We start from the raw sequence: 27,516 nt of genomic DNA, 5'->3' as shown, positions 1-27,516 counted from the left end.
GGAGGAGGTTCTCAATTCGACTGTTTTTTTTTTGTTTAGTTAAATTTAACGAACTTGACAATCAATACTACAATATACAAATAGATAAAAATGATAAGAGAGAATTAGAAATACAGCTGATCGATCTGTAGTCTTAACTAATGAATTCTGTAGGATAAGCATTATTACAATATAATATAAGCATAATGCACGATGTTTAATAAAAGAAATTGTATTTTAGAGCCTCTGTACATATGTTAATAATAAAAAATAACTTCAATAAGCAATTAACTATTCAATTAACTATTAATTTTGCGTACCTTAGAAACCCATGATCGCGTGTGTATTAAAATATATAAAAAAGTATATAAAGTTATTCTGTATGTCAACCCTGCTCTGCATACGATTTCCGTAAACACGCCGCCGCCGATTGATAAATTTAGCTCGTTGATTGAGAGCTCCAATTCAGAGATTGTACGTTATCTAGACTTCTAGGGACTAATTAGGCTACGTTGTAAGTCCTGATAATGTTCCTAGCATTCTACATGACCATCTAATCTAATTTATCGTGTTCGTTGTACTAGTAAGTAGCTACGATAAAGATTAAGTCTATAGGAATTTGCTTCTAGTGTTTGCTGTTTTTCTTAGGGGTAGTAAGGTAAATATCGAAATCTGAAAACATTGAGTTTAAATTTTTTAGTTTTTTGCTTAATTAATATTATATCATCATCATCATCATTTCAGCCTATTGCAGTCCACTGCTGGACATCTGTGTTGCCCATAGTCACCACGCTGGGCAGGTGGGTTGTTGACCGCAGTACTGGCTTTTCCGCAACTAAGACGCTACTGCCCGTCTTCGTTCTTTCGTCTTCTTCGTATTTCAAAGCCAGCAGTAAGATGGTTATACCGCCATCGGTCAGCGTTATAAGTTCCAAGGTGGTAGTGGAACTGTGTTATCCCTTAGTCGAGGGTGTGGCTATATTCTTCGATGCCGTAGCCACACAGCTATTAATCAATGTTATTTTAATAAATCTTTCGTGTGTACAATGGTACCTACGATGAATTTATGATATCAATCTGTACACATATTTGTTTTATTCAGACAAAATTAATTAGTCAGTTCATATAAATATGAACGAACTTGGACACCAACCATCAATTTAAAATGTTTGACAATTCTCAAAATAATTATTCTTAAATCAATTCCAAATACATTGTTAGCTTTGTATCTGTAATTATATACGTAACAAGTCGAATACATATGAGGTAGATAAATGGAATTTGATAATTAAAAATGTATCAAAAATTTTATCTTCGAGGAACCGTTATCCGTCAGATGATATCGGGCACACACGTCAACCAGTTTGAATAAGGAAGATATTTTATTCGAATTTAACTAATTTCAGAAGCTTATTCGTTCCGAGCTCATTATACCATGTCTTATGGTGTATTTATGGGCTTATTGTTGAGGCTGTGCTTCCTGCCGGCGTTGAGTGATCGATCGTTACAGGTCAGAGCGGTTTTGATCTTGCTGGGAGAACCGACCGTCACGAGTCGAAAATATTTAGATCAAGCCACTTACAATAAGTATTATCAAGTTTTTTGTATATTAAAGTTTGTAATATTTGTGTGACTTTTAAATATAATAAAAGTAAAAGTTGTTAGCAAATATTTCAATGAAGATTGTAATCTCGACCGTTTCGATAAATTTACTTTGTGTGTTCTCTATCCTACGTGTCAATGGTAAAATCATTCATGCTAACTAAAGCTACAAAATCTTTAATTATTAAACGAAACAACTATGCAAATAAAAAAAATCGTTAACTAATGAGTTATGTTAATATTATTATTTATTTATTTATTATTTATTTATTTATTTATTATTTTTTTATCTTTACATGTTTAAGCAAGATTTATGGATTATATTTTTTATTAATAAAATATTTATGATTATTTTGATTTTCGTTCTAAGAAGATATATGTTTTTTTTTTGTTCTTAATGACTAAATGATGCACTCCTAAGACAAATGAAATAAATCTTGCAATGTATTTAAGCACATTATAAGTATTTAATAAAACACTTTTTTCGGATTTTATCGCGGTGGCAACCATGGTCACGGGAGGACACAGTCCTCCCGTGACCATGGTTGCTGTAAAGTATCCGAAACGTCGGGAATCAAAAGTTAACAATAAACCGCGATAAAATCCGAAAAAAGTGTTTTATTAAATGAGTAAAATTCGCGTAAACATTAGAAAACAATATGTGAACCAGTACGGACTGGAAATCGCAAACACATTATAAGTACCTAATTCACAAACGTCATTTCTGAAAGACTTTCCAAAAATCATTTTACACAGAAGTACACAGTCTCAGAAAAAACATACATATAAAATAGTTCACGGCAAAGTAAAATCTACAAAGTAATAACGCTGCTTATTTTCATAATAGATCTGTTTTGAAGTCGGAACATCTAAGCTTAGAAGCGAAAATGCATAGAAAACATAGTTACACGTGTATTGTTTTAACACCCCGCATAACTTCAAAGTATTAATGTTTCATATCATCTTGAGCGCAGCTGTGTATGTCGAACATGTTTACACATAGTTATGTAGTTGTGTGTAACATAGTAGTGTCGAGTATGTTTTTGAAATAAAAAAAAAAAAATTAATAAATTTCCGCAGTCGAAATTAGAAAAATAATCAAATAAAAAAAAAACGTGTTTAAAATATATAATAAATAATAATAAACGGAAGTTTTATGCCTGTCTTTTAGGTGATAGCTGACTGGTATATAGATACATTTATTTTGATGATAAATGTTCATATCCACTGCTGGACATAGGCCTCACCAAGTTCGCGCCAAACATCCCGGTTTTACGAAACCTCATCCAGCCACCACCGGCAATCTTACGTAGATCATCGGTCCAGTTGGCCAGAGGACGTCCCACACTGCGTTTGCCAACACTGGTCTCCACTTCAGAACACGTATTGTCTAGCGGCCATCAGTCCTGCGACACAGGTGTGACCAGCCCACTGCATTTTCAACTTGCTAATTCTGTGGGCTATGTCAGTTACTTTCATTCCCTCGCGGATAGTCTTATTTCTGATATTATCTTTGAGAGAGACCCCAAGCATAGTCCGTTCCATTGTACGTTGAGTGACTTTGAACTTGTAGACTAGTCCTCTGGTTAAAACAGGCCAGATGCATAGCTCTGAGACTTGTCTTCAAACATTGTGAAATCTTTGAAGTGAAGACTCGACGAAGCCTGCGGCGCGCCACTCAGCCGAACCGAATTCTCCTACGCCGACGGATTAGTCATCAAAGTAGGAGCGTCAATTCTAACTAAGCTTTACTGAAAAAACCGTTGTACCAATAAACTCGTAAAACTAGATTTATTTAAATAAACCGAACGCCTCAATCACTGACACATCGACAGTGCCTCTTTGAAGTTGTCAGCTAAAAATGGCGTCGTGACCAAATAAGGTTGCTGATTATTTCGGCGATGATTTCAGCTTATCACCGAACGTTCTAGAAACCTAAATACGAAGCTTAAAAGAGATTAAATTTTGATTTAGTTGGACATACAATTTGCATAATTATTTCTATTTACGAAGAAATACATTTTTAATTAGACTATGTGGTGAAAAATCAGCTAAGAAATAGTTGGTGACTTGCAAAGATTTAGTACCTATTTAGATATTTAATATGTATGTAAAAGGTAGGGAATGGCAGTAAACATTTAGCTTAAAATCTGAAGCAGCTCGAAACATATCAAAAGATCAGAGCCAAATATTACTCCCCTTAAGTAGTGTTGTGTTCCTGTGGGGAGTAGTTATTGCTGAAGATTATCAAGAGCGACCACAGTTTTAATATCGACTTAAAATAATTATAACATAAAGCAGAACAATTATTTTCATCTTCACTGTTCGCTGTTTTATATTTTAACTATCTGCGCCCAGCGTTTTCACGTGTGTTCATTAGAGGAAAAAAATAGTCAATGACCTTTTTTCGTGCGAGTAAATGGGCTATCCAACAAAAATAATTCTTTAACTTGAATCAGTTGTTCCTGAAATTAGCAAATTAAAACAAAAAAACAATCTTTTCAACTTTATAATATTAATAAAGATTATTGGTACATGGTTGTGTAATTAAAGAAGTTATGTTACGCGAAATATGTATAAAAAATTACTAGCTCGGAAACAAATGACCATAGTTTATTATTACGTTATACAATGACAGTAAGTCACTTGTATTTCATACTAGCCGACCCGTGCCCACCCGTTGGGTGTTAATTATTTTTGTGATGGAAATATATAGTATAGTTTTCATATCGCTCGGATTTCTCCGACTCGAATTACATATACTATTATTTTTTACTGATTTTTTATTCAACAACAATAAAATATAGTCTATATCACTTCTGAATAGTGTAGCTTTCTGTTAGTAAAAGAATTTTCATGATCTGGTCAGTATTTGCGAAGATTACCCCCTACATACAAACAAAGTTATAAACTTTACCTCTTTATAATATTAGTATAGATTTGAAGTTTTAGCATAAAACATAAGCTATTATGTATTTTCAAATTACTAAAATTATAAAAACAGATTAAATATTATAAATAGGTGTAGTTTAAAAAAACTTTAAAATAGTTAATGTACTTTTAGAGGCGAAGGTAGCGAAAGAATCGCTGTCAAAAAGTTTATATTTTCATAAAGATTATCCGACAAACGTACCTATATCACAGCGTAATTATCTTAAAAACATGTGCGACGAGTAACTCAGTACTCGTCGTTATGATTCCTATCGCAGTACTTATGAACGCAATTATCATAATTGAATGGAATCCTACATTTTAATATTTCAAGAAACATTTCATCCTGATTACGTGGGAACAATGTTTTAAATGTATTTTTTTTTTTATACCACTAGGTCGGCAAACAAGCGTACGACTTGCCCGATGGAAAGTAATTACCGTAGCTTATAGATGTCTGGAACACCAGAAGCATCTCAATCGTGCTGCCAACCCTACCCTCAATCCCCTAGGAGCTCTGGTCACCTTAATCACCACAGGAACACATCACTGCTTGAAAGCAGTATTATTTAGCTGTGAACTTCTCTAAGGTCGAAGTATCCCAGTCGGGCTGCTCCAGGTTTTAAGCAGGATATTTCCTGCTGTGCTCTACTTCAGTAAAATAATCAAGAACGGCAAGACCACGACAGACATCTGTATGGACTAATAGATATTGTCGTAAGCGGAGATCGAACACGTGATTGCTAGCCCATTAGTCAGTTGCTGTGGCCACTGCGCCAACGTGTGGTCAATATATAGTATTTATCAATACGAATAATACTGTATATAATAAAGGTAAAAAGTTTGTTTGTTTGAACGCGCTTATCTTAGGAAATACTGGTTCGAATAGAAAAAATATATCTTTGTTGCATAATTGTTTGTTAGGTATTAGAAATATGACGTAATATAAATCATAAATATTACATATCCCCATGGATATGTTATATTATGATCTATGTTCTGTATCTGTATGTGATGTATATCATAGCTAAATAATACCGCTTTCAAACAGTGCTGTATTTCTATGGTGAGCAAGGTGATCAGAGCTCCTGGGGAGGATAGGGAGTAGAGTCGGCAACGCGCTTGCGATGCTTCTGGTGTTGCAGGCGTCTGTAAGCTACGGTGATCACTTTCCATCAGGCGAGCCGTACTTTTGTTTGCCGACCTAGTTATATCTATACATATATTAAAATGGTAGGAAAGTCAAAACTGTACATTGAATATTTTTTTTAAAAAATACTTGGGGTGTGATCTACAATCGACACCGAAGCCAAAATTATAGTTTTTAGAATTTTTGTCTGTTTGTCTGTATTTACGTCCGGGATAAACACAAAAAGTACCGCATGGATTTAGTTCAAATTTGGCACAAATATTATTAAGAAGTCGGGTCAAAATATAGGATACATATTATCACGCTATCACCTACGGGGAACGAGCAGTGAACCTTTATTTCTCCAACGCATTCTGTAACAACGTGTAATCTAACGACAAATATTTGAATGTTGTTGTTATTATGTTAATAGCCATGCTATAAGCTAGCTTCACACTATAAATGAAGACATTCTGTACTATTTAGTATCAGCATTGCACCCGTGCGAAGCCGGGGCGGGTCGCTAGTATAAAAAAAAACATCGCATGTAGTAGGTATATAATACTGCCATTGATTCGATATCATTTCCACAAAACCGTCATTCTGTTACAGTTGATGTCAGAGCGCTTTATGAATGAAGAATTTTGGCAGCGCTGAGTCTACGGTTCAATGACTCGGTCTAGATAACCTGGTCTGGTCTCGACCGCAAAGGTCGCGATCTGGATTTTAGACGCGTTCAAATCATATATTTTTATTAAGTTTAGTAACTGTTGAGTTACTTACTCAGTAGAATCTATATTCCAATCGAGGGTATATTTTAACTGTAATATATATTAACTCATTACAGCCTATACAGTCCACTGCTGGACATAGGCCTCCACAAGTTTACGCCAAAAATAACGTGAACTCATGTGTTTTGCCCATAGTCACCACGCTGGGCAGGCGGGTTGGTGACCGCAGTACTGGCTTTGTCGCACCGAAGACGCTGCTGCCCGTCTTCGGTCTGTGTATTTCAAAGCCAGCAGTTGGATGGTTATCCCGCCATCGGTCGGCTTTTAAGTTCCAAGGTGGTTGTGGAACCTTGTTATCCCTTAGTCGCCTCTTACGACACCCACGGGAAGAGAGGGGGTGGCTAAATTCTTTAGTGCCGTAGCCACACAGCACATATATATTAACTATGATTGATTAATTTAAGTAATAAGTAAAATTACGATATTCTAAGATCAATTGCCTCATCATTAAAGTGTTTACTAAAAAGAAATTAATAGATAAAGCGTATTATTCACTGCAGGATTACATAGAGGATAAAAATGTGTGGACTGAGTGACGCTGTATTTTATGTAGGATATTACTAATTATGTACTAAAACACAGTTTATATATTACATTAAAAAGAGTAGTAGTAGTAACTGCGGACCTTCTTGCCGATTCTTCTCTGCAGAATCGACGTAGCTTCACTTTTAAAAATAATTCGAATGTGCTTTTGTAGTTTACGTCTTGAATAAGGTAAATTCCTAATTTAATTTTTTGATTGTGTGCTAATTTGGGTGATTTCGATATTGATGGTGATATTACAATTATTAGGTCATAAAGTTTTATTTATTAATAAAGAAATTTAAGTTATTTAAACATGTCATCTAGGACGACTGGGAGACGCAGTAGTTATGAGCAATTCATCCTTACAATTGCGATTTCGATTCCCGCTCATTACAAATTTTATTGTGTAAGTAAGTAAAAGTTTATCATTTTCTAGCCTTCTAGGTTATATTACACTGGTTTTCTTTGTTTGTTTCTTGGCATAGGTTTCTTTCGTACTGTGATTAAACTGAGGCATTTATTCATTGTTTCCGTAATCTATTGCCTATCAAAGGTTGCCTGGAAGATTTTTTTTGCCTGGAAGAGAGCCTCATTAGCGATAAGGCCGCCTTTTGTAGTTAACTCCTGTTTTTATTTTTGTAATTTTGCTCACTCTTGGTGTACAATAAAGAGTTTTTATTATTATTATTATTATTATATAAATAAGATTTAATCGCTGGTATGTATGTACGCTCATATGTTCCGAACGTCTGCACTAAATTAGATTAATAACTTTTTTTTTGGTAAGGTATATACAATCAATCACGCAAAAAGGCGCACCAAGACGTCGAGTTGCGGAAAAAAGCCCGTGAAAAAACAACAAGGTACAAAAGAAAATAAAAGAAAGATATTTTCATGAAAAATAAATATAGCATGTAGTATATACAGACAGTATATAGGATAACCTGTATGTACGGATTTCATCGAATAAGCTCGTGTTATTATACACGTATCACGTGTGTCGTGAGTTACTAAAGTTCAAAAAACTTCCAAAAAAATATTACCCTCATCGAGAACTTCCTGATTTTCGAAGTCGGTAAAAAAGCCATTATCATTAGATTTGTTTTTTATTCGAAGTAATTAAATGAAGTAGTTTATGTCTGTAGTATGTGTCTGTGAGCGGTCTCGGATGACACGTGATGTTTAACACTTTATCACCAGATTTTGAGTGAAAAAACTTTTTTTTATTACTTTTTAATATATTTTTTTTTGTAAGTTGGATGTAATGCAAGATTTAAATCGGTGTTAGTAAGATATTAAGTAAACGTAAAATTAAAAAATTAAAGTTCGTTTTATGAGAATTTTTGTAATAAACTTTTTTAATGTTATTTTTGTAAGACTCATCAGCGCTATGACTAATATGATTTGAGATTATGTTTTTTTTTTACATTTTTTTAACTATGATGATGTAACTGCAGAACGGATAAGTGTATTATAATAATATTCAATTACTTAAATTATGATATTTTTGACATGCTAAGGCAGTGAAAGGGTTACTTCACGTGTACAACATAAACATACACACACAAGCATAAAAAAGGCTTGATTATCGTACCGTGTTTCAAGCCGTACCACGTCTTGTGGAAGGGTTGGTACCTCCTCGTGGTAGGCGGTGGTCTGATGCGTCGTGACTGTGCGCATGCTGGGGCACAGCATAAGAGGAAGTACCTCTTGTCTCGTATCTTCTCAGCCGCTTTTAGGCGCTCACGGGCAAGCCTTCCCGCACACCGCCTCTCCCCCGAGGGCACTACCGCCTCTGCCACCACCACCAGCGCCAGCACCACCAAACACAACCGCATACTGCTCAGCGAGCCCTCATCGCACTCATCACTCAGCTATGATCGATAACCCGTACACTGAATGAGGACCGACATTATATCACTGTCAATTAATTCCGACACGACTGATTATATTTAAATGAGCGGAAAAGATTGTTTTAATTTTTTTTTAACACGTAACTCGATCGGAGCTTATTCAAATTTGTTGAATGGGTCGTTATGAATGGGACTCAATCGTGATCAAGACGGGCACCGCGTACGTGCGTCCGCGCCGACACCACCGCGCCGACTGTGGGCCTCTTTAACTCATTCAGTGGCGATCTTAGGACTCCGGGCTTCAGCCCTGGGATGCTAAAAATGCGCTTTTTCAAGTTGCTCCGATTGACGATTATGTTACAAACTCGTTTTATACACAAGTTATATCCGGGAAACCGTTATGCAGCCTGAATTGGGGCAACGACTCGGGCGAAAATACGCACTATGTAAATATGATTCAACTCATTGATTGCAGCCCTCATGCGGAGTAATGAAAATTGATACAATCGTTCATTATGTTAACTGGCGTGTATTTTATACTGTCGCGAAGAAATAATACTATAACTTACACATATTTGATTCAAAACTGGCTGACAGGCTTCATAATTCATACAAGCTTTTTACTCTAAATTAATCCAAACCAAAATGCCAGCTGTCAAAAGTTGTGAAAATTGCAAAAAAAAATTATATTATTACTAGCTGACCTCGCAAACGTTGTTTTGCCATATATGTTATTAAACTTCTCAATCCCCCCCCCCCCTATAACTTGGGGGTATGAAAAATAGATGTTGTTCGATTCTCAGACCTAACCGATATGCACACAAAATTTCATGAGAATCGGTCAAGCCGTTTCGGAGGAGTTCAACTACAAACACCGCGACACGAGAATTTTATATATTAGAAGATAATATAAATTCATTCGAAGCGCAAGATTAGCGGCCAGTGATCAGCTCCACGGTCCAGTAATTAGGGCACAGTGGATCCACGAGATAGCTGATAGCAGTGATAAGCGCGCGGGTGGTCGGTACACCTGACACTTACATTCCCATAGAGCGTAGAATCCTATGCCATAGGGAATGTCTTGGCTAATATCGTGGTCTATGCGTGTTGTCTATAATGATTAGGAACTCGATGATCGTAATTTTAAAGTTAGTTTTTTTTTTTTTTTGCGCTGTTGCAGTAAATCGTGGTTAGGTTTAGCTCGTCAAATTGTACATGGGCAATTACTACTGGGAATGTTAAGGAATGTTTGTCAAGGATAAATTGAACCACGCGATTTTACACGGAAAAGGTTAGTAGAATCAGGTATGTACGTATTGTTGAAGTATTTTTAAGAAGGTTATTAAGAAGTTTTTTTTTTTAAAAACTAAGAGATGTGATTTTTGGTTGAAATGTAAATTAAAATACTTATTTTTTTTCGAATTCCGAACGATTTTTTTTTTACTGTTAGCTAAATGTATCATAATATCCAAAATTGAATATCTTCCATACAAAAAATAAAACTGGAGTGTCTGTTTGTAATAATAAAATAACTACTTTTTACTAAATGCATATGGACGTATACACGGTACATATACCAAAATAACATTCTTTACAAGTTTTGTCTGTCTGTCTCTGTTCGTTTGTTCCGGTTAATCTTTGAAACGCCTGGACTGATTTTCACGGGACTGTCGTTGGCAGATAGCTGATATAATAAGGAGTAATTTAGGCTACTTTTAGGCTATTTTAGGAATTTATTTATTTTATTACTCTGCGAACTGAAAAATTACTTTTTTGTTAACTTCCACGCCGAATAAGTCGTGGGCACAGTTAGTTTGGATATATTATACAAAACTATTAACTATTACAATAACTATTACAATCTCTTGTAGTAAAGAAGTATTCTAAAGCAAATCACTTCATAGTTATCTTCGAAAATAAAACTGTGAAATATCAGGCCAAAGATATTTATTCTCATAAGAATTAACAATTCACTTATATTATAAGAAACACATTAGAAAAAATACATTTTTAAATAGCTATAAGTTTACAATAATTCTAGCCAAGCGTGTCGGTAAAGTACAATAGTTCATGATACGCTATCGTCAAAAAAAAAAGTCTAAAAGTGGGTAGAAATATAGAATATTAAAAAGTACAAGTTCTACTTTCTTTTGATTAAAAACTTAATGATTTCAGCCAATATTATAATCCACAATCCTTATTAAAAAAAGTCTTAGTTAATAAGTTCAATAGTACTTATTAAAAAAATCCAGACACAGAGTTAGACGATTAAAAATCTCAAGCAGTGATATATTTGGTACAAAACTTAGCGACCGAATCGAACGAGTCTGACAACTTTTTGCACTCACACATCCATCACGCCACATCACTTATATTATCTTAACAAGAATTTTAATTGATCTTGAATCAAATGCCGATTGCTTACAATAATTAATTTATGAGTGGTTGTTAGAGAAGAGGCCGAAAGACCTTCGAGGTACACGTGGATGTACAGAAAAATCAAAAAATAATTATTAGTGTATTATGTATTATTTATTATACATACAGAAAAAAATCATCATCATCGTCATTATCATTTATATATCACAGTCCACAGCTGGACATAGGCCTCCACAAATTCAAGCCAAAAATGACGTGAGCTCATGTGTTTTGCCCATAGTCACCACGCTGGGCAGGCGGGTTGGTGACCGACAGAACAAACGTCAAAAACAAAAGTATAAAAAGCGGTCTTATTTCATTACCTTACTACCTTATAACCGACGGATAGAAATGAAACTAAAGCTAAAAAGCAGAAAAGATATTCCCGAAAATAAAAAAGACAAATGTACATATAATTAATATTTAATTCTCTATAAATAATTTATTTTATTAATAATATTAATTGCGCTGATATTATTTAAAAAAAAAGGCTAGCAAAAAGTTTTAAAACAAATAGTATATATATCGACAAAAAAATTTTTAATGGCTTGTCTGTTTAATCATCACCCACTCACGCAAAAATTTTTTACAATCTGATTTTCATTTGCGCTGAGAACGTCTAACAGATCGACTACAGGTACCTTATACATTGATATTACTTTTATATATACGGCCCTTTGACTCTATTTCAAGTCTAATAATCTATAAGTTTTGGTTACACAGGTTGCGAATAAAAATAAGTATCTGATAGATAAAGTTTGAGGGTAAAACAGAAAAATATGTAATGCTTTTGCAATTTTATCTATTGGATATCTACCATTAGGCCTCCCTAAGGACCCCAACTTGGGGTAACTATGTCCAGCTGTGGACTGCAATCGGCTGAACTGACTGACTAATACCTACCATTGTACTGATAAATCTCAAAATATTTATGAGAATTGATAATTTTTCAAAAATGTTTATATTATATAAATTAACTTAATTTTTATATTTACTTCTTACTTCGAAGAACCTTAACCAATGTTTTAAAGTGAAAAGATTGGTATTTTCGTATTAATAAACATTTTTATTGGATAAACTCAATAAGTGTATCTAATTGATAAACTTGAAAACTGTTAGACGAATTTCAAAAATTCTTTCACCAGGTAAATGTTACGTTGTTACTGACATAGGCTATATTTTAAATGCCAACGTCATCATACCCACGTAGAAGAAGGCGCAAGCGAAAAGCTATACTACAATTTGCTGACTATTCTTCTATACAAATAGATAACATTGGAGTGTCTGTATGTAATATTAAAATAACCGCTTTTTACTAAATGCATATGTATACAAGGTACATATACCAAAATAACATTTTTTACAATTTTTGTCTGTCTGTTTGTTTGTTTGTTCCGGCTAATCTTTGAAACGGCTAAACCGATTTTCACGAGACTTTCGTTAGCAGATAGCTGATATAATAAAGAGTAATTTAGGCTACTTTTATTTTAGAAATTTATTTATTTTATAACTCTGCGAACTGAAAAATAACTTTTTTATTAAATTCCACGTGAACGATGTCACGGGCACAGCTAGTTTCTTTATAAAACAATCAGACACGTGTTCTTTGAGGCCATCATTGAAACATACAGAGTCGTCAATTCGGATACGCGGATGCTGTGACTCGGGTTACGTCACGGTCATACGATAAGCCATAAGATGACATCTCAAGGTAGCTATTTACGGTAATACACAATGAGTTCTGTCGAATATTGTTATATTCTAAGAATAAAAACTAAACGAGTATTATATTTATATCGTAATTTTTTTTTATGCGTAATTTTCTTTGTGTGTATGTGTCTGTGTGTATGTATGAGATAGCTTATTGATATTGTATGAATGTTTCTGTGTTAATCTTGTATGTAATCTCTGGTTATGGTTTCGGTGTCGTTCACCGGCATTCACGTGTTTGATTCCCGCTCGGAGCAATTGTTTATATTTGCACGTATATTTGTTTCCAGCGTGAGTGTATGTCAGTATCTAAGAAAATACCTCGACCTTACAGAGGATCACAGCTAAATAATACTGCCTGCAAAAGCAGTGTTGTGTTCCTGTGGTGAGTAAGGTGACCAGAGCTCCTGGGGGATCGGAGAAAGGGTCGAAAATACGCTCTCGATGCTTCTGGTGTTATCGCTTACCATTAGGTGAGTACGCTTGCTTGCCAATTTAGTTGTATAAAAAATTCCCCACTGTGCCCCCAAAAGCACATAAAGTTGACGGTTCCATTTATTATCACAGATTCTTAATAGCACGAAGAAGAGAAGGTTAGAAGGAAGTAGAAGGTACAACTTTTTTCATTTATAATAAGTAGTGGTCGCCCAAGGGTGAAAATATTGTGGAATTTTATTAAAAATTTAATTAAAAAAAAAATGAAAATAAAGAACCTTTTTTAAAAAATTTCAAATTGACTACAGACTTTGTCAATCAACAAAAGATTATAGTATGCGTATGTGTGTGTTTGTCAAATACATGGTAGTTTGTGTAGTGTTTTTTATTGATTTGATTTGTTTTTATGCGCAATTTAAAAAAAATGTTAGCATTCTGCACTCCTTCTCTATATGAAATATAAGTGTACAAAATTTCACAATCCTCTGTCTGCGCAATTTTCGTAAAAATGGGTACAAAGTTTAAATATCATAAACATATGATGTAGCTATAAATTAAAATAGGTATTTTAATAAAATACATTGCAACATGTTAAAAGAATAATCTTCCGAAAAATATGTTTATATTTCTGGCAACTAATGCCACTAATACTAAACTAACTAATCGTGGAATAAGATACTCGTTAAAAATTATAACAAGCCGTTACATTTAACTGCACTTTATGCGTTGGATAAATTTAAAACGACAGTAAAGCAGAAAGAACATCGGTTCTAACCGGTTAAATCCGGAAACGCTTTGGATATTTATTGCAACGATTGTGTTTTCTGTCATATCATACGTGATATATAGTTATGTCCACAAAAAATAGGCACAAAAAAAAAGTAACTGACAACTAAACTCATTATGACAATCTTTCTCATAAGTTTTTGATTAGTGCAGTTGGCAATGACTCTGCTTTTTTCCTCCACGGATTGTGGGTCGATTCCCGCTTCGAGTATTTGTGTAATATATATTTTTTTAGATATGCCTTCACTAAAAAATATATCTATAGATAGAGGATTGGTGTCAGCTTTTACCTAACGCAGAGGAATTAAGTTGCCTACCCTAGGAACCAGATGGCTATTTGTGGATACTAAAAAACGAATGTGCTTTAGACCACACGATTGAAGTAAAACTTTTTTAGCAATAGGCCTGCACTGTGTCTTAGATAAACGAAACGTAACTGGTTATGAGAGAAGGAAAGAAAATGTGTGCTCGCACCTCTCTCACTTGCTCCGCTTGCGGCTCTCGCCTCGCCCGATCACACTTTTCGTAACGTTCTCGAAAGTTTTACTTCAAAAATATTTAATTACCTACCTTATTTATATTAATAACTTCATTACAGAAAATAACTACATATTGCCAATATACTTGTTTCTAAGTAGTGATCCCTTTTAGTCCACATCTTTGATCTGACGTAGGAGTCGATTACTGTATAATAATAATAAAAAATAAGTTGTTAAGAAAACCTCAGTTATAGTTAAGTCTTTACTACACATGTGAGCGAATTAGACCGGTACAATTATTGTTTGTACACGCTGCTTGTGGCGGCCTAAATGACCGATTTTCAGTTATTTTAACTAAACTTCCAAAAAAGGTAGAGGTTCTCAAGTCACCTGTATTTTTTATGTATACCTCAGAACTTATTACTGGGCGGACCAATTTTGATGATTCTTTTTTTAATCGCAAGCACCAGCTTGTCATGTGATTCCAATTTAAATATAATTGAGATCTAACAAGAACTTTTCAAGTTATATCTAATAATGCGTTTTTACTTTACTATTTTTTCGTCGACCTACGTTGTATTATACCTCACAACTTTTTAATGTCTATACCGATTTTGATTATTCTTATTTGACTTGAAAGCTGATACTAGTTTATTGGTTCTTTATAAATTTTATCAAGATATAATTACTATAACAATTATTATTTTGACATTCTCGATATTTATGTGAGGTTGCAGAGGCCATGATCGCAAGACAACTAATTCAACATGACCAAGAATGGACGGGGTGGGTCGTCTGATAACCAAGATAATCTGCAACGTTACTGACACGTCTGGAATGTCAAAGTATTAATCGCAGTAAGTCTTGTTTCAACAAGAGTGTTATTAGTAACTGAGAAAGATTAAAAACTTAAAACTACGGTCTTTATTTTTCTAATATAAAAGGAAAGGTAGTATTCCTTCATGATCTATTGGTACATTTTTAAATCTTTTCGATAAATTTAAGAATAATTTTGAAATCTGTCAAAGGGGTTTTTTCGACCCGATACCGCTGCCAAAGTGTTAAGCATAGTGCGAAGGCCACAGAATACATGATCTCATAATGTTTCACAAGCTTATAAAGCACTGACTGTACTACGCATTAGTATAATGATCAATTTGTTTTTGCTTAGATAATAATAAAATGTATATTTGACTAGTAGTGTCCTATGATTTTACCCGCGTAAGATCTAGTCGTGTTGGTTTTTTTATACTACTAGGACAGCATACAACCATCCGGCTTTCTATCATTTTCCAAATATAAACGGCTCACCTGATGGTAAAGATCTATTATTATAAAAAGTTTTAAAACAAATAAAAATATTGCAAGTTTACCGTTTGAAAAAAAAAGAAAAGTTTAATCTAAATTTCGATATTGATATTTCTCTGATAGAATTGTTTTGAAAAACAGCCCAATTATCTTTGATTATTCAACAACATCACATAAGGATAGGAGGCGGCGTGAGTCAGGATTTATGAGTTCAGACTAGATTACTGCCCTGGAGACGTACCGTATGAGCACTTAACTTAAACGCTGTATAAACGCCTTTGGGCGTTGTGAGCTAGCGAAAACTTAGGTAACATATTAGAAATTGATTATAACTACCTATATGAAATATAACTCCATTAAGTAATCATTATGAACGATGTTATCACTCATAACTTCAGCGTCTGCTGGACACAGGCTTCCAATGGCGTGAACTCACGTGTGTCAGCCCTGCGGTCACCAACCCGCATTCCCAGCGTGGTGACTATGGGCAACACACACGAGTTCACGCATTTTTGGCACGAACTTGTGGAGGCCTATGTCCAGCAGTGGACTGCAATAGGCTGGAATGATGATGATGATGATGATGATGATGAACTTATTTAACAAGGAATAATCCAAAAATTATGGAAGCATGTTTTATGTGGCATTCACTCCAGCTTAATACCATTTGAATTACTTGAAAGAGCAGATCGATCTAACGTTAAGAAAATTGTGTAAGGGCATTGAGAAAATAATTCATCATTTTAGACGGACTTAAAAAGTACTTAGAACTTGTAATATAAAAGTGCTAAAGCGTCGAATTGTTGTACAAAACTTTCTGAACGACTGGAAAGTTTAACAAGAAACATTTATTATTATTAGCTGGCTGACTTGACAGACTTTGTGTTGTCTTGTGAGCTGTAAAACACGTGAACTTTAAACAATGGTTTAGATTTTTTTAATTTACCAATTTTCAGCGCAATTTTTTTTCCTTTCATTCCATAAAAACTTGCACAATGTATTTAAAAAAAAGATATATAATATATTTATATAGATATTTTAACATCTTAAGGGTTTTATGAGCTAATATGAATATCGCATACAATTATAAAAATGAGTGGAAGAAGTTGGCAACCCTACCTCAAATGAGAGCAGACGGAGCGACGCCTGCGCTTGTCGAGGTAAATATAGCATGTACACGCGATGGGTCGTATGCGTTCTTATAAGTAACTCCAATTCTGCTCCCCTTCTCTATATAAACTATAAGTGTGCGAAATTTCATACTCCTGCGTCTGCGCAATTTTCGTAAAAAGGGGTACAAAGTTTTTGCTTCACGTATCAATACACAGATATATCACTTTTACCCTTTGAAGAAATCTTCTTTTCAATAGCCGTATTCTAAAATGAGACTTCAAACTATACCCATACCATACAATCATAAAATAACAACGTAAATGACTTCTGCATACATTTTCAAGAAATTAATCTCTTGACAGCGGCTGTTTAGTATGAAATCTGATGTATCTGATCATTCACCCACATTCCCGAAATAGTCACGAGGAAGTCGGTTCATTTATTAGTTGAATCCAACTGAAGTGTTGCAATAAATATTAATAATGCGCTGGCTATACTTGCTATGTTTACGCGGTGTATCGTCAAAGGCAATGTGCGTTGCTGGCCGTGTTAATTTTATGATATGTGAATTTACTTAACACGTCTTTAAATGATATGGATATAATAAATATAATAAAAATAATTAATCTTAAAATTGATATTTATGAATATTAAGTACATTGATAGATTATTTTTATCGTTATATCAAATATGTATAATAATATTTGTATAAGCACAAATATCCACTCCGAGCGGGAATCGAAGCTGCGACCGTCTGTGTTTAGGCGCCCCCGACATGACACAGACACCATTAAACCAGAACGTTCGTTAAATTCATATCAAGATACAATTAAGTCATGCAATAAGAAAAAAAAAACCATTTCATCATCGCAAATCTGTTTAAAAATCATTAATAATAATAAACATTCTCACCACATCGTTAGCAACGATATATCGGATCGCATCAAATGCAATTTATACGTTTATGTACGTGTGTTGATGTTATTCGAGACCGGGCTTTGAAGTGATCCAACACGTGTTTACTCGAACGATTGAAAATAAAACCACTCAATACACTTTCGGCGAAAATACATAAAAAATAATAAAAATAATTATAATACTACTTTTTGAAGTAAATTTTTTTTACGCACGCTTGACTTGAGGAGTAAGCTGGTGAATGCGTGACAAGAGTGATACGAAAAGTGTGATCGGGCGAACAGAGCAAGAGAGAGTGGTGCGAGCATACATTTTCTTTCTCTCTTTCTGCTATTGCCAGTTACGTTTCGTATATCTAAGGCACAGTGCGGGCCTATTGTTCAAGCCTAATATTAAGGAAGTTTTACTTCAGTCGTTTTTTGTCTATTTACTTTTAATATAGGACTTAAAAGATAAATATAGTACAGTACTGTTTCAAAAATATAAGAATTACGTTCGACAAGTAACAACACGCGCATAGCATTAAAGCTACAGTGGGTTCCATCTCATATAGGGTTAGTTGGAAATGAAGATGTGGACCTTCTCGCGAAAGAGGCTTGTGTAGACGGTACACCTTTTGATGGACTTCCATATTTCAGTGAGCTTATAAGATTAATTAAAATAAAATGTAATGACATTTGGAACGAACATTTTGAAGTCCGATCGCTTACTAAAGGTATTTGGTATAAGACCGTTCAACCTTCACTTCCGCTTACACCATGGTTTTCTGACGTAAAACTAAAAAGAAAAGATTTAGTCACGGCTTTTCGACTTCGATCCTGTCACATTCCCTTGAATAGCTTTGCAAACCTTGTAGGGAAAGCACAGTCTGCAAAATGTACCGAGTGCGACCAAATTGAAGATGTTTATCACATACTCATGGAATGTGTGCGGGTCGAACTGGAAAGGCAGACCTTTATTACTGTTAACGATATTAATCTGCTTGATATAGGTATGGTTAATGTAATATTAAGTCATCCACAATCGTCAGAAGCAAAAATTCTTTATTATATTTATAACTTAGCGTTAAGCGAAGGTAGTTTTAAGATGGTTCTATGAGGGTGTCATTTTTAATACTTGAACAAACCCTCTTTAGATATTAAAGAAAAAAAAATACACGCGCATGCACACGAAGACCAACGTGTGGGCCGTAAAATAAATTCGATTAGCACTTAAATAATAATTATATCTTAATACGTGTTCGTATTTTGGCTACGCAGACGACTTAACTGTACTCGTCAGTGGACCATCTGAGAGGACAGTCTGCGACCAAATGAGGGCCGCACTAAAAGTCGTTGAACAGTGGTGTGTAGACCACGAACTAACAGTGAACCCCGCAAAGACGGAACTTGTGATGTTCACTAATAAACGGAATTTAGGGAACCTCAAACTCCCTAAATTATTTGGCACCAGTCTTGCCCTAACCAAGGAGGTCAAATATCTTGGAGTAATCCTGGATAGTAAACTTCTTTGGAACAGGCATTTAGACTCAAAAATCAACAAAGCCAGCATAATCCTCTGCCAATGCAAACGGCTCTTCGGCAAAAGCTGGGGCATATCACCTAAAATTACTCTATGGCTTTACAAAACCATTGTCAGGCCTATTATTACCTACGGTGCGGTAATCTGGTGGCAGAGAACAGAACTTACAACCGTTAAAAATAAGCTCCAGCGGTTTCAGAGAATAGCGTGCTCTGCAATCACTGGCTGCATGCGTACCGCCCGCACAGCAGCACTTGAGGTTATGCTTGACCTGGCACCGCTTGATCTGTTTATACAACATGATGGGTCCACACAACAAACTTTGGAGCAACCTTGTGAGCTATGAGCCACTACTTGCCGCTCCATGTGATAGGATTCCCAAACAACATATTTTTGAAAGGAAATACTATATACAACCATTTGAGGCTGTAAGAGACCAGTCCGGCATACGCGAGGTCCGCATCTACACGGACGGCTCCAAAATGGGGTCTGGTACCGGTGCTGGAGTGTACTCACAAGACCTTAATATCAATTTATCACTAACGCTGGGCCAACACAGTTCCATCTTTCAATATGAATGTGTTGCGATAACCCATGCAGCCACCGCCGTCCTGTCAAAAGGCATTAGGGATTGCAAAATCCTTATTCTGTCGGACAGCATGGCTGTACTTAAAGCACTAGAGAGCAACTCGATCAACTCTAGTCTTATATACGAATGTCATCAAACCCTGGAAGTATTAGCCTCACATAATGAGGTAATACTACAGTGGATAAAAGGACATAGTGGATCACACGGTAACGACGCTGCCGACGAGCTTGCAAGACAGGGGTCCAATACAAAGGTTGCTGGCCTAACTATCCTAATGCCGCTACCTTTTGGACAACTGCGCTCGTGGGTAAGGCAACGTACACGTGCAAATCACAATGCCCTTTGGGCAAACCAAACCGGCTGTAGGCAGTCTAAATTGATACTCAACTAACTCACAGAAGACAGAATACTCACAGAAGTATCACCGCAACTAGCGTGCCGACTGCTCAGTCTTAACCGTTTAGACATCCGAATAGTTGTTGGCACGATTGCCGGCCATATGGCACTTAATCACCAACTATTCATCATGAATGCAACAGACAGCCCTCTTTGCAGGGGCTGTCTGGCTGCTGAAGAAACAGCCGCCCACGTAATCCTGGAATGCGAGGGAGTGGCCGCACACCGGGCTACCATCCTTAAGGGAATAAGGACGCTCCGAGAAGCCTGTGAACGCCCCAGGAGGCTTCTGAGCTTCTGGAAGGAGCTGGGCTGGCTGAATTAGTCAGCCCACTTTTCACGCACAACGGACCACCTCTGTGTCTGAATGCGGAAAACCGAGCCCACTACAATACAATACAATACAATACGTGTTCGTATTATCAGCTTTCATAAGTACCTATATTTAACATAATTGTGTTTGCCAGCAAACGAAAAAAAAACCGACTTCAATTACATCGACAAGTAATACGAACACAACGTAGGTAAACGAAAAATTAGTCAAGTAAATACGCATTATCAAAGATTACTCCAAAAGTTGTAATCAGACCTTGATGAAATTTAAATGTGACCACATGATAAATATCGGCTTTCGATTAAGTTAAAAATCATCAAAATCGGTACACCCAGTAAAAAGTTATGCGGATTTTCGAGGGTTTCCCTCGATTTCTCTGGGATCCCATCATCAAATCCTGTATTCCTTATCATGGTATCATAGTCAAGACATTTTCTTTCCAACAAAAAAAAAAGAATTATCAAAATTGGTTCATAAGCGACGAAGTTATCCCCGAACATACATAAAAATAAAAAATATATACGGTTGAATTGAGTAACCTCCTCCCCTTGAAGTCGGTTAAAAAACACTGGCAATTGAACTTTTAAGAAGTTAAGAATTGTGTTTAAACGCCTTGTCAAAATAATGAATATGATACAACTATCATGCGATTGAACTTACAATTTGTAATAAATTTTAAAAAGAATACATATTTGTATAGCAGGTACAGTCTCTGGTTGAGTGAGAGATGAAACGTGAGGGAAGGTCACGAGGGAAACCAAACCCAATGAGAGTCGATCTAACACTAAGCTTATTGAGAATATTCCAAGTATATATAGCCAGAAGTACAGACGTCATTCGCATCAGGCAAACAACGATTTCGTAATAAATAACCCAAATTAAAGGCATTACTAAATGTGCGGTACCCGTAGAGTATTTAAAAACTTATATTACTATATGCGTTTCTATCTTAATATATATTTCTTCCGTGCGTGTGTTTGTCACTGAACTCCTTTTAAACAGTTGAACCGATTTGTTTAAAATTTTGTACGTATTAAGGGTTCGTGGATGGTTTAAAAATAATTGTAATTGGGCCCAGTGGTGGCGCTGTTATCGGTATGTCAGCAATCAAAGTTAGTAGCTGTATTCCGGGCAGGACAACGTTGCCGGGTCCACTAGTCATTATATACAATTATCTCAATATAGCTAACACAAATTGTATTACGTTTACACAATTAATGTACACAATTAGGGCGAAAGTAATAATACGCCAATTTATGGAAAAAACGTTTATGACTTTAGATTGTTAAATAAAAAAAGTGTGTGTGTCAGATCCGACACACGACTGGAGTTTTTTTATATAATTAGATAAGCTTGCGTTTGACCACTATTTCACCTGGATAGAAAGTAAGAATGTGGTCTGGGATGGAGCACGCTTACCTAGAAGTAACCTATTCACTCGCGACTTAAAGATCCTCAGATTGTAGTTATCCGGAAATACAGAGGCAAATAGGGCAAAAAAGGCTTACTAGTCTAGGAAAAAGATAAATACCATACCAAATGGTAAATAAATGAGTCAAGAAATGTCAATAGTTCATATAATTATCGTCATAGTCAAGAGTAAACTACAAAAAATGTTTTCCTATGTTTGAGACTAAAAGTAATAAATAAAGAATAAAAAAGTTTTCCCTTTGTATAGTTATCAATGCAATGAATTTTAAGTATAAAAAAGTGCAGTAACACTAAAAAAACATAAGCGCTATCATAATTAGGCAGTGGTTACTGTATTACTTACATTGCCAATCTTTAAAAAATTATAATTTTTAGATTACGATACCCCTCTCTTCCCGTGGGTGTCGTAAGAGGCAACTAAGGGATAACACAGTTCCGCTACCACCTTGGAACTTAAAAAGCCGACCGATGGCGGGATAACCATCCAACTGCTGGCTTTGAAATACACAGGCCGAAGACGGGCAGCAGCGTCTTCGGTGCGACAAAGCCAGCCCTGCGGTCACCAACCCGCTTGCCAAGCGTGGTGACTATGGGCAAAACACATGAGTTCACGCTATTTTTGGCGTAAACTTGTGGAGGCCTATGTCCAGTAGTGGACTGTAAAGGCTGTAATGATGATGATGATGATAATGAGATTACGAAGCCTGCAAAAACGCATCTCGGTAGTCAAATAATCAAATAAGAATATTCAATACTTAAATAGACACATTTATGTGTCACACTTACAAACTGAGACTGCCAAAAAATAACACCTAAAATTTATAAACAGTACTTAGTAAACACTTGGCAAAATATGCATAAAACGGCTTATCGTAACATGCAAAAAGACCAGAGTACTTACCAAGGCAGCCCGTGCTCTGCAAGGCGTAGTGCTCAGGTAGACATGTGTGACAACGTGGCGGAGCAGCACCCGGAGCGCATGTGCACTGTCCGGTATCTGGAGAGCATGCTTGAGATACTGCCGCCTCACCACACGCGCATACTGGACAGCCTTCTTCCACACCTGTGATAGAAAAATATAGGGATACTTATAAATATGATTCTCGTATATAGTGTAGGGTACCTGGCATTATGTATATTATATTTGTATTACACATATATTAACTTTTACTATTTAATTTATAAAATATTATTTTATATATATTTAATAAACAAGCATATCCGCACGTTAACCATAGTATACGGCGTATTTGACATTAGTTATTTCTCTGTCAATTTTTAAATTCAAATTAATTTAGCATTTCTAAAAGAACGCTCTAGAAAGAGCTCAGAGCGCATGATCGAGAATTTGGACAAGACATATAGATGAATAGCGTAATCGCTAAACTATAACTAAAATATATTGTTTAATCACTAAAATAGTTTCGTATTCTCAAATAACTTTCCTGTGGAAAGTTTTAAATATGTTTTAATATGGACATTCTTCTCTTTACTTAAGGAAATAAAACGATAAGTGAAATAGTCGGGTAATTATCGATAGACGTGTTGTGTGAGGGTTTGTGTGTTCTCGAAATTCGCAGTTTATTTGGTAAACGAGGCATTATTCGTTTTAACGACACATGATTCTCACTTCTTTATGGACAATTATGTACAGTTATTTATAATGATACTTGACAATGGAGCTTTTGTATTCCTGCAATATGGAACATATTTATACATTTCTCATTCAATTATTCTATCTAACTAAGCTGAAGGCGCCTAACACCGCGATAAAATCACTTGAAGTACCATATATCTTGAATTATTAATAATTAAAAATCAAATTTCTTTTACCTTCTTATAATTTTCATACAAAAAAAAAATAGTACCAAAAGCTATGTATACACAGGTACATACCTCCGTGCCCCTCCGCGCACACGTCGCACGCCTGCCCCGTCCAGCCGGGCGCGCACGTGCACTGCCCCGTGCGCGGGTCGCACGCGCCCGCCAGTGCCCCAGCGCCGCATGTACATTGCACGCACGATCCGTTCTCCCCGCCCGCCCAATAACCCTCCTATTAAAACAAGAATTAATGTATATAGAGTGTATATCTTAGCTGTATCCATATTGTTTATATTTTATTAAATGGTATTATGCTAACTTTCCTGTCGACTTGTCTCAGAAGTATTGACATTTGGATTGAATTATAATACACTAGCAACATCTGTCTGTCCATATTTTTTACACGATAAGTAATCACATATAATATACTAAAACCTTCTCCGAAACACGCTGCATCTTATGGTATAAGTATTATACCGATCGGTTCAGTAGTTTTTGCAGTATAACTGAACAAAAAAACGGCTCTACATTTATTAGTACTAGTGGTCACCCAGAGGTCGAAATTCGACCATAGTTAAAAAATTAAATTAAAAAACCAAAAAATGTGTGTGTCTAATACATGGTAGTATGTGTAATGTTTCTTTTTACTGATTTAATATATTTTTTAACCGACTTCAAAAAAGGAGAAGGTTACTTAATTCGACCGTATATATTTTTTTTATGTATGTTCGGGGATAACTCCGTCATTTATAAACCGATTTTGATAATTCTTTTTTTGTTGGAAAGGAGATATCCCTAGTTTGGTACCATGATAAGGAAACCAGGATCTGATGATGGAATCCCAGATAAATCGAGGGAAACTCTCGAAAATCCGCATAACTTTTTACTGTGTGTACCCATTTTGATGATTTTTAATTTAATCGAAAGCCGATGTTTATCAATATGGCCACATTTAAATTTCATCGAGATCTGATTACAACTTTTGGAGTAATCTTTGATAATGCGTATTTACTTGACTATTTTTTCGTCTATCTACGTTGTATTACTTGTCGATATAATTGAAGTCGGTTTTTCTTCGTTTGCCCGCAAACACAATTATTATGGATAGTTTAAAAAAATATTATCATTCTGCACTCCATCTCTATATAAATTATAAGTGTGCAAAATTTCATACTCCTCTGTCCGCGCAATTTTCGTAAAAAAGGGTACAAAGTTTTTGCTTCACGTATTAATATATAAATAGTATACCTATATATTATAAAACATTAGTCTCTTTTTTAAAAAAAATATTCGACAGTTCAAAAATGCATATAATTATCTATTTGTGTAAAAGAAAACTTGACAAACCTGACACTGATCACATCGTTCTCCTTCAGTATGCGGTGGACACACTAGACAGCGACCGGTGCTTGCATGACACGGACCACCCCCACACTCGCACGGTACACACGAACCCCCCAGCGTGATGGGTGAGCCCCAGTAACCGGAATCACAGCTGGTTAGTAAGAAATTATGATGAATAGTAATCACGTTTGTTAATATCTGGATGTGATGGTATTGTATTTTTTTGGATCTCTAACATTGTAATCAGACTTTCTTGAATCGTAACTGTAAAAGGACCTTAATGATTTTTTTATGAAAGTAGAAGATGAACGTTGCTACTCACTATAGTAACTATGATTAGTAACTCCCAAAGGAAGTGAAGGAGAGTTAAGGGGTAAGACGGACGCTAAGGATGGGGACAGAGTAGATTCAAGGTAAGTTACCGATTTCCACATTTAAATAATATTTTTATAGACAGTTACGATAGTGTGGGATTACGATAGTGTGGATTAATACACAATATAGGTTACCTCTGTACTTACAATTCACAATGATCTCCCGTGTACCCATCTGGGCACTGTGTGCAGACGAATTCATCGCCCTCCGCAGACGCAAGTGCGCAGTTGGGGCTGAAATTGTTCGACGCCTCATACAAAGGACAAGCGCATGGCTTGCACGCACCCTAAATGGACAGAAAATTTGAATGTTATAGGTAATAGTTTTAGATCTAACTTATCATTTTTTCTATTGTACAAGGTGTAAAATTGTTATTGTGTAATTGGAGATGAAGACATTTTGTCTTTCTATCATTTTTTGTAGGAAGGCAGCGTTGCGATTTGTTCTCTTGACGATGATCACGATCTTGTGAAAAAGGTCGTAAGCGCTATGAAAAACGCGTCGATTACGCGTTTAAACACTAATGTATTCCATCTCATTCTCTCATATACATTTATGTGTTTCTCTCTTTAACATTACGCATTTTCGTTTCATCGATTTTCAAATCTGAACAATTATAAGCAATTTTCACTTCTGAAATACGTTATAAGTATAAATTATCTACACTAACCTGAACAGGGTTCCCGTAGTGTCCTGGGAGACATCTTTCACAATGTGGCCCCGTCGTATTATGTTGACACGGCCCGCAAGGACCATCCACTATACAAAAAATATAGTTAGTAAATTCTCCACCTCAATTTACATCTCTAGTAAGAGATTTCTAGTAAGATATCTCTTTCTGTTCTTTTTCTGAGAGATAATAAATTCAACCACACACATTAGATAACATTAATTTATATTATTCAACCATACAGAATTATGTGAAATACAAAAGTGTACTACAAATATTTTAACATTATCTCCACCTCATATTCCATCTCTTACTATCTTTTTCTGTTTTTTTTTCTGAGAGATAGTAAATTAAAACATATACATTAGATAACATTATTTCATATTATTCAACCATACAGAATTATGTGAAAGACAAAAGTGAATTACAAATATTTTAACATTATCTCCATCTCATATTCCATCTCTTACTATCTTTTTCTGAGAGATAGTAAATTAAACCACACACAGATACCATTCCTAAGCTACGCACAACAAATGAAGTCAAATACAAGTAATAATTCAGGTACAATGTAGATTTTATTGTTGCAACACATATTTAGACATTTAAGAAGTGTCATTTACGCAAAATTGAAACATATTTTGTGGCTGAACCGGTTTTGTCCAATAGATTTTTTTTAAATATAGCTTAAAAATTGCATCTATGTATTTAGTCCAATTTCTATATAATATAGCACAAATTACATAGTACTATGATATGGGGATTGTCTGCGCTGCATTTCATTCAGTTTATATTTACCGAATAAAAGTGTCAATGCAGCAACGGCGTAATGTTCCCATGAATTTAGTTTTAATTATTATTTAGCAAAAACGATCATGCCATATTTCCACTTCAAAGTGGAATCATCGTTTGTAGGATTAAATTGTTATAATTCAATTATTTTGCTGTGTGGTTACGGCAATGAAGAATATAGCCACCCCCTCTCTTCCCGTGGGTGTCGTAAGAGGCAACTAAGGGGTAGCACAGTTCCACTACAACCTTGGGACTTAAGACTTAAGCCG

The 27,516-nt window shown here is 35.4% G+C and overlaps 1 protein-coding gene across 1 annotated transcript in view; it reads right to left on the bottom strand.

The window, feature by feature from the left end:
• The window catches only part of LOC123669685 (laminin subunit alpha-1), a 208,187-nt gene that overhangs the window by 87,346 nt on the left and 93,325 nt on the right, over positions 1–27,516 (bottom strand). The window contains 5 exon segments of the mRNA XM_045603275.1: positions 23,147–23,308; positions 24,142–24,298; positions 25,414–25,561; positions 25,932–26,071; positions 26,456–26,544. Of these exon segments, the coding sequence (XP_045459231.1) occupies positions 23,147–23,308; positions 24,142–24,298; positions 25,414–25,561; positions 25,932–26,071; positions 26,456–26,544 (696 nt within the window).

Source organism: Melitaea cinxia, chromosome 3 (genome assembly GCF_905220565.1).
Source record: "Melitaea cinxia chromosome 3, ilMelCinx1.1, whole genome shotgun sequence".
Classification (NCBI taxonomy): domain Eukaryota; kingdom Metazoa; phylum Arthropoda; class Insecta; order Lepidoptera; family Nymphalidae; genus Melitaea; species Melitaea cinxia.
This window is presented reverse-complemented; position numbering and strand designations above follow the sequence as displayed.